Raw genomic sequence first — 8943 nt, 5'->3', positions numbered from 1 at the left:
ATTTTCTCCTGAAAAATTAAAGATTTCAGTTTAACAGAGTAGTGGAGTGTGGTAGAAAGGACCTGGGACAGAGGCAAGAAACTTAGATTCTAGTCCCAGGTGGGCTCCCATCCCAACGTGTGAATTTAGCGATGCCTCTTGGGCCGTTTACTTGTAAGGGTGTGAGTGGGGGTAGGGGGTGGAGGCTGGAATAGATCCCTGTGTTCTGAACTGCTCTGGTGCGCTCTCATAGGGCTTGGAGGTTGGAGGGGACTTTGGGTCCCCACTCCTCCTCTACCCCCTTCAAAAGGAGTGGCTGTTTATTTATTTATTTTTTTGTAATCAGTGTTACATAAGCTTTCATTTGAGCAAAGAGCAGAGTTCTATGGTTTAAAAATAGGTACAAAAAACATCGTTGTACTAGATAACCTCTACAGTCATTTCTGGCTTCAAAATTTTGATTTGGAGACTTTTTCTTTTTTTAACCAAGACAGAAAATAACCCTTTAGCAGGAATAAATCATTTTTAACTGAGGACCAAACCAGGGTGAAGAATGCAAACTACAGTGGTTATTTCCAGAGTCGGCAGTGGGCTACTACCTTCAACTCGGGCACAGCACAGCATTAATGTTCAACTGGAATCTGGTTAAAGGGGCAAACATACTATTTTACTTTTCTGTCTTTTTTGTTATTACCTAAATGTGATACTTACTGAAAATACCTCAAAGAACTCAATTCAATGGACTGATTAAAAAAAAAAAAACTTACTTTATTTTTATTAGCTTTAAAAACAAAACTTGTTACGATTAATCACGAAGATTCCAAAAAAATTACATTCTGCTTTTGTCACCTTGATAGGACAAGGAATGTTTAAAGGTCCTCAAAACACAGGATAGCCAAAGTTGACAGATAACAAACTACTACAAAATATGGATCGTCACTTCAAGCACACTAAAATATGGAATCCATATATGTAAATTACTCACCAGTTTCTTGAAGTACAAGGAATAGTCACTAAAGTTTATAGTACCAGAAAGATAACATGCCCCAAAATATAACACAAGATCACAAACATCTTCAGATAAAATAATAAGTTCAACTCCTGGTTCAATTAAGATAGAAATGAAACGATTGAGACACTTTTCTTAAACTTGGAGGATATGCACAACACAGTCGAGATGTAAATCCACACGCACTGGGGCCCCCGTTCGGGCAGAGAAGCAGTGGGACGAGCGTGGCACAGTAGCAGGATGAGCCACCTTCTCTCTCCTCAGTCCCCGAGTCAGGAAGACTGGGGACCAAATAGAAGACAATACAGAAAAACACATATTATCTGCATAGATGTAAATCTTCCCTTATGACAAGAACGAACATTCAGTCAAAGCGATGCAGGAGTTCCAAGGGTTTGCAGGACACGATTTGGTTTCAAAAAGAAATGCAGATGTGCAAGATAGACCACATGTCTGATTTGGTAAAAGGCCTTTAAGCTTTTGTTTAAATGGGCAGAGACACTTTGACTCCAGCCCAAAGTTCGTCTATTTTGAACACGACCATTTTTATTACAATCTTTTTGGTCAGGGAAACTAGCAGTTGTTGCAATTTTCAATGGCTTTGTTGCTTGTATATTTGGTAATAATAACTACACTCTCCACATTATTAACATCTCCCCCCGATTCATGATTAAAGAAAACAGTGGCATTCCACTGAAGATGTTCTGGCTGACCCACACTCCAAGGGGAGTTTAAAAAGCAAATGACTATTTATCAAATTGTTGGGCAAGGTTCACAAATTTATTTACCTTTCTAAAAGGTGAGCTTCTACAACATGGACTTACCTCCCCAGCTGGGAGGCAGCTATTTCCCCACATCTTTTGTTCCACTATGTTGTCACACTTATTATAAGTAATTTGTTTTCTTTCGTACAGGAAGATGTAAACGCAAATGTGCAGAAAAGGAGCACATGAGAGGGAAAAGGAAAGATGGACTGAGTTCTCCTGTACAACAGGCATGGAGTACACAACTCTGGAGAAAACGGAGATACCCTGCACACAGCGAACCTGATGCACCAAAGAATCTCGTACATCTTCCATTGCTTAATTATGTTTGAGATTTTCCCTTTTAACAATAAAGCCACAGTCTATAAAAGAGTCTATACAAAAATACGAAGCACAGGGCAGTCTTCAATCTTAAACAGAACTCCATTTTACAAGCACTCAGTGAGAGGGTCATTCCTCTGCAAATTATTTCCAAATGTATTAGATCTCATGCTGCATCATTAAAATCACAGCTCAGGATGACGGTTTATATTTTATTCTCATTACTATTAAAATCTAGGAAAGCCCATATAAAGTGTCAGTGTAATTGCTGGCTACCAAGATATCAGTATTTAAGTAGATTCCAATCCCAGTGGTACAATGGTAACAAAAACACAAAACATGGAACATCAAATTCATTCATTCAAATTACTAAAGCACTGCCTTCATCAGATAAGATTTTTCTTATTCATTGTATCCCCATCAGGGGAAAATAGTTTTTTCCCTCTTTTTTGTTTATTTTCTTATGACAGGGATTCACTGCTTCTGACTGTCTTTAAGAAGCCAATGCAAGAAAAAGTAGAAAAAGCACCAGCCTGGGAGTTGGGAATGCCAATTCTAGTCCCTGGCTGCCTTTCTGTGGCTTCGAAACAAGTCACATTGCCGAAGTTTTCTAATCTGAGTAACACAAGGATTAGACACTATATGATTTCCAAAGTCGCCTTCACCTCTGTAATTGAGATTCTGAGAAAATCTAATCTTTTCACTTCTTATCACAACATTTTTAAAAGATGAAATTAATGTGAATGGGAACCAAAAACAACTGTTTTCTAAAAGAATGAAAAGTGCTGTGCCTGACCTCTAGCTCCTGGTATCTCTGATTCAAACGTCCCATAACCCACAACGTTCTAGTTAAACCTTTATGTTGAACTTAAAGTTCCTGTTAGCTTCTACTTGGCTCTTAATTACTGATACCGATACTGATATAAAATTTTGTGTGTGTGTGTGAGGAAGATTAGCCCTGAGCCGCAAACACGTGTTGCCAGTCCTCCTCTTTTTTTGCTGAGGAAGATTGGCCCTGGGCTAACGTCCGTGCCCATCTTCCTCTACTTTATGTGGGATGCCTGCCACAGCATGGCTTGATAAGCAGTGCATAGGTCCGCGCCTGGGATCTGAACCTGTGAACCCCAGGCCACCAGAAGCGGAATGTGCGAACTTAACCACTACGCCACCGGGCCGGCCCCTAGTATATAAAATTTTGAAGAAGCAGAATGTGAAAAGACTAGTTTGCTCTCCACCTATTCTTCAGCTCTCCAAGGCAAGGGAACTGTTACCATTTCTGCCTCTTAGCACCTTAAACTAGGAGATGCTCACATTAGTACACTTTTTAAATGGATTTATTTCTGGTTTCACCAGGTGAAAGAACCTAGAACATAAAAGCCAATGCCTCATGGGGTCTGTCGACTATCCTTACTAAGTGTTATGGTTTTCTTATTTTTCACAAATGTTTTTTCCTACCACAAAGCACCATTTTCTTTCCTCTCAATTTTCTAAATAATTTGATTCCCAAGAAGAGGTTATGATTTCTAAAGAAAACCGGCTACTATACTATCAGAGTTAAATCTAAGTAATAACATAATTCCAAAGAAGAAAAAATATAAACTTATTAAAACAAATTAAAAAAAAAAAAAGATACAAAACACTCATCTCTTGCAAGATGGTTACATGAACTGGATATAAAATAGCCAAAAAGGACAGATCATAATACCTGTTGAGATCCTGGTTGACTTCACAATATTAAAAAGTTAATAGGCATTTAGTAGTTTTTCTTTTAGAGTTCACCTTATGGAAATATTATACTAGAAAGAATGAAAATAGTAATGCTCTCCATTCAGAAAAGTTATATATACATACACACATATATATACGTGTGTGTATGTATATATATGTATATAATTTAATATATATATTTAATGTTGGTTTAAATTTTTCTTCAATGTATTCAATACTCTCAAAAAAAAGAACAGAGAAAAAGAAAAATTTGGGTAATTTGTATTGCTTGACTTTAAAAAAAGTTTTATGTTAGGGATAGAATATTCTTTAATTGGAATGCAGAAAATGAAAGCTAAGCCAAATAATAAAACATCATGGATTTTGATCACTTAGAAGATTATAGTGAATAAATATTACCTAAAAGGAAATTCAAAAATTCCCACTGTTGAAAATGCATACATTTCCTGACTTACAGGGTCCATTCTGCAATGATAAGTTAGTGCAACCAGGTAAGATTAAAAACTGGCAAAATGTGAATTTAGAACCGCAAAGTAAATTTACTAAGTGGCTGTCAGTTAAATGCCAAATGATGATCTGAATTCAATAAATTGCTTATGGAATCACAAATTTCAACTGAATTTACATTGAGGCTTAGCAGTGGTAGATATATACAAATAGAAGAATTTATCACCTCAGAGTATTTGAGGGCAAGGAGAATATAGAAAACTTTTCTTTTGCAATATAGTTTAAGTCCTCAGAAATAAATTCTACCATAATAAGAACATCTAAACCACAATAACATGTTACCAAAAATGTACAGGTATCATGGCCTGAATTTCTGCATTTTTCTTTCTTTGTAGTGGCAGCCACATTGGTTTATTAGTCCAAACTCATGTGCAACCCCTTCACGTATGTACCAGGGGGCCCCAGACATCTGCCAGACAAAGGAAACAGCAGAGGGAGTAGAGAATCAGCAGAGCCACCTGACCAAGAGCGATGTATTCGCAGCTACGAGATTCTTCCATAAAAAGGACTTCAAAGTCTGAATAGACCATAAAGAGTTAGAAAGATGCTTGCTTCTACTTTAGGAGGTTCAAATATATGCTCTGAAACATAAGTGAGAAACAATTCTGTTTTAAGGAAAAATGCCAATTGTAAGGCAGGGTAAAAAAATTTCACCAAAAAGCAAGTCTTGACTAACTAAATGATCTCACCCATCTTTCCCTACTTCATAGAAATAGAGTATGTGTGACTTTTCTTTCAAAGCAAGCTGAAAAATGTTTAAATGGACAATTTTAAAATGGTCTTCAGAGAGGCCGGCCCCGTGGCTTAGTGGTTAAGCGTGCGTGCTCCGCTGCTGGCAGCCCGGGTTTGGATCCGGGCGTGCACCGACACACCGCTTCTCTGGCCATGCTGAGGCGGCGTCCCACATGCAGCAGCTGGAGGGATGTGCAACTGTGACATACGGCTATCTACTGGGGCTTTGGGGAAAAAAAAAAAGGGGGAGGATTGGCAATAGATGTTGGCTCGGAGCCGGTCTTCCTCAGCAAGAAGAGGAGGATTAGCATGGATGTTAGCTCAGGGCTGATCTTCCTCACCAAAAAAAAAAAAAAAAAAAAAAAATTCTTAAAATGGTCTTCAGAAAACCTTATCATTACCTTTCCTAATTCAAAGTCTCTAAATGACACACACAGTTATGTATAGTGTAGAAAACTCAACTGGTGGCCGAAGACAGTTTGGTATGCTCTAGGCTAGAACATGGTCACAAATGGCAGATTGCTGTAGCCACCTGAGGTCATGATCAGTCAAGCTTACTGGTGACATGTCCTGCTTCCAAGGTAGCAGTTCCTTCTCTGGGAGGGACAATGGTCTGCATCACTTTCCTCCAATTTCCGAGTAAGAGTAACAGGGAAGAGAACGACATGCACATAGATTTGTGCCACCTGATCCTGATAGTCGAAGTGAATTTGGCATTTCTTCCCCAAGGCTAAAGAAAAAAATACTTGAGAAAAATGATTTTCTATGAATTATTCTATATTTCGGATTTCTTTCCGTGCAAAAAATTTCATGTATACTGGAGAACAATCAACCTTTGATCAAGAGATTAGTTAGAAGCTATTACACCAGTACAAAAATACCCACACTAAATTATTAAAACTGTAAGACTATTTTTAAATTCATAAAAATGGTACTGCACTCGGTGACTACAGTTTTAGTTTTTGGGGCCCCCATGCTAGACGGAATCAGGGAAATTAACATTGCTGGAGGGAGCCATTTTCCTAATTTGCTACCGTTTAAAAATGGTCAGGAGTTGCCACATCTTGGGGGATAACGCTTTAATTTAAAGTGCTGTTTAGAATCTCAGTTAAAATTCTGAACAGGTAAGATCAGCTGCTACTCTATGCAACCCTGTCCACAGCTCAGGCTTGGTGAAAACACACTGCCCCTTCATCACTCCTGGCCTCACCTACACTCTTAGCAGCGACGCATCAGCAGCAGGGGCACGGTCTCCGCCGCTGAAGCCCACGAGGCAGGCAGCTGCCTGCGCCACAACCACAGGCCTCACAGCGCGCAGTCGAAGGTCTGGGGCTCGCTCAGTGCTGTGGTCGGAGGGTCGGGGCGCCGTGTCTGGGTAATTTTCTGTTTGGGGTTTTTCGTTTCTTCTTCCTCTTCAGTCTCACTTTCACAGACATGAACCACCACGCTTGGTGTCGACTCGGTTCCTGCATGAAGTTCATATTTCTCTCCTGCGGACGGAAACAGCAAAAAAGAGAGTTTTGTCTCTTGAAACTTCTTGTTCTGCTCCTATTTTAATCGCTGATTATTGGTTTTTAAGCCTTTAAATCCTATGTTGGAGTACTTAACCTTGTTTTGGCACCAGAGCTTTGATACTTGAAGGTTCTTATAAAGTTTTACCATTTCAAGAAATTAGCTGCTCTGGAGTCCTGAGGTCTTGGGAGTTAAGATGTAAATGCTAATTTCTGTTCTGTGAACAATAGAAGTGAACCTGTTTAACTTCAGAACGGTTTCAGTTTTCCCTGGAGAGACACTTGTAACGCTCCAGGCAGCACTGGCAATCACTTTATTATAGGACCCCAGACATCCATGACACAGCTCTGATGTCTAATAACACCACCAAGCCACTCCCCTCAAAACACCTCTTGTATCCCCTACAAGACACATAACATCATCTTAGGGGGACAACTAGTCTGAACCAGCAATGGCCCTGATTTCTTACATTATTTTAAAGGGATGACAGAGTTAGAGAAATTAAAGAGAAAGAAAAGAAATGAAAAATAAATACGCGAGAAGAATTTGGAAGGGATGATACGGTATCACCACTAATTCTTTGAAATACTATTCAATGTAGAGGTTGTCGGTCTGTTACCTCAAACGGGTCGGGGAGAAGGCAACTAATATTCACTAATCACCTGTTATGGACCAGGAGAACTTGTAGTAGTAAAAACTGTAGTTACATCTATTGAGTATTACGTACATAACATTTAACCCTTATAACCACAATGAAAGGTAGCTATTATGATCCTCATTTTATAAATGAGAAAACAGAGGCTCAGAAAATTGAAGCTAAGTAACTTGCTCAAGATCACAAAGTTAGCAAATGCTAGAATTTGAACCCGGGTTTGTGTGACGCTATCCTTCACTCTGCTCACATTGCCACTAGTTGGCTAGAACACAAATCACTGAATATGGTCTTTAATATAAGTTTCTTGTGGAAACAATAGGAAAGACAGAAAAGTTTGTTACCTGGTCCCAACTTGGAAACAGCACAGAGTAAATCGTAATTTATAACAGGCATCGCATCCTCGCCTTGCTTCCACCCCACAGGAGGGGAGGCTGGAGGGGAGATGAGGAACTGCTTGGCCGGCTGGGGTGGTAGTAAATACGACTTGTCCCGTGTTTCACTGGACATCTGTACCTGCAGGGAAGGAGGGACTCAAAGTTTGTGACTGGCCTATTTTTTCATTTTCATCTTTACTTTAACTGTTACATCTCTTTGGAGAAAATTAAAAATTTCTCTTTAATAGTCTCCATCTCCCAGTGCCTGGGTCTGGGTCTTTCTGGTTCACCACTGAACACTCAGTGCACAGCAAAGAGCCCACATGAATTCGGTGCTCAATAAATATTAGTTGAATAAAAGAATAAATCGATGAACAGATGAACAATGAACGGTAAGAAGCACTACATTCCAGTTTTAGAAAAGATCAGGTTATATCATCTCCAACTCAATCAACTCCACCAAGAAATATCCAGACATGTCTTATTTAGGTTTTCATTTGGAATGTGAGACAACAAACCTTTTTTTTTTTTTAATTTGAAAGCTAAGACCAAGAAGAAAAACTTTGCTGAAAATAAAACAGTGAGATCTAAGGCCTTTATTTCACCAATTCTTCCAAGAAGAAATCGGCTTCTCAGAGAGTCACACCAATGTAGGAGCAGAACAGTAAGTACAGCCTCTTCTTGGTAACCCACGGGACCCTCTGCAGTGTCAGAGTTGGAGACAGCCTTTCTGACAGTGCTGTGCCACCTCCCCGGTCATCCCGTAGGCCGAAATGAAATCAGAAATGATTTCAGAGCCTATTTTCTCACTTCTCCCAAGGATGTTACACCACCAGTGCCACTCCAGATGCACAGGAGGAAAGCTAATTCACTGATCTTAAGGTGGTTAGGGCTTAATCCTCACGGAATCCCAGCTGAGGAAAGCTGCCAGAAAAATGAAGTCCTTTAACTATTAGTCTAAGCAAGATAAAGTTAGGAGGGTAAATCTGCTTAAGAAATAAATAAATTTATATATCTGTCAAATAAAGAAAAAATAGTTTTACATTACTTGCTGATTGGGATTGTTCATTTCAAAGGCCTCTGACATAATAACGTAGGAAATGGAGACGTGGTGATATTTTTGGACAGGGAAGAACAGGTTTAGAGAGCAGCGTCCTCTGCCCCAGAAGTACCTGTGCGAAATACAGCTTCAGCTTCCTGCCGTTGAAGCCCGTCTCGTGGAGCTCTATGCGAGCCCTCGCCGCTGCCTCAGGTCTGCTGAAGTTTATTCTGACTCTTCTAAAGCTTTTAAACAGCTGGAACGTGACTTGGTCATCATAGGCGGTGAAAAGCGCTTCAAATCTCTCCTATACATCGAGGAGC

The 8943-nt window shown here is 39.6% G+C and overlaps 1 protein-coding gene across 2 annotated transcripts in view; it reads right to left on the bottom strand.

Annotated features, from left to right (window-relative positions):
* Positions 1 to 723: 723 nt before the first annotated feature.
* The window catches only part of RCAN3 (RCAN family member 3), a 39778-nt gene continuing 31558 nt past the window's right edge, over positions 724 to 8943 (bottom strand). For both annotated transcript variants that reach the window (XM_058553240.1, XM_058553241.1), the window contains exons 3-5: positions 8754 to 8927; positions 7549 to 7720; positions 724 to 6530 (exon numbers count right to left, since the gene is read on the bottom strand). In XM_058553240.1, the coding sequence (XP_058409223.1) occupies positions 6346 to 6530; positions 7549 to 7720; positions 8754 to 8927 (531 nt within the window). In that variant the 3' untranslated portion in view covers positions 724 to 6345. The remainder of the gene's footprint in view (positions 6531 to 7548; positions 7721 to 8753; positions 8928 to 8943) is intronic.

Source organism: Diceros bicornis, chromosome 13 (genome assembly GCF_020826845.1).
Source record: "Diceros bicornis minor isolate mBicDic1 chromosome 13, mDicBic1.mat.cur, whole genome shotgun sequence".
Taxonomy (NCBI): domain Eukaryota; kingdom Metazoa; phylum Chordata; class Mammalia; order Perissodactyla; family Rhinocerotidae; genus Diceros; species Diceros bicornis.
Note: the sequence above shows the minus strand (reverse complement) of the source record. Positions and strands in the feature narration are given on the sequence as shown.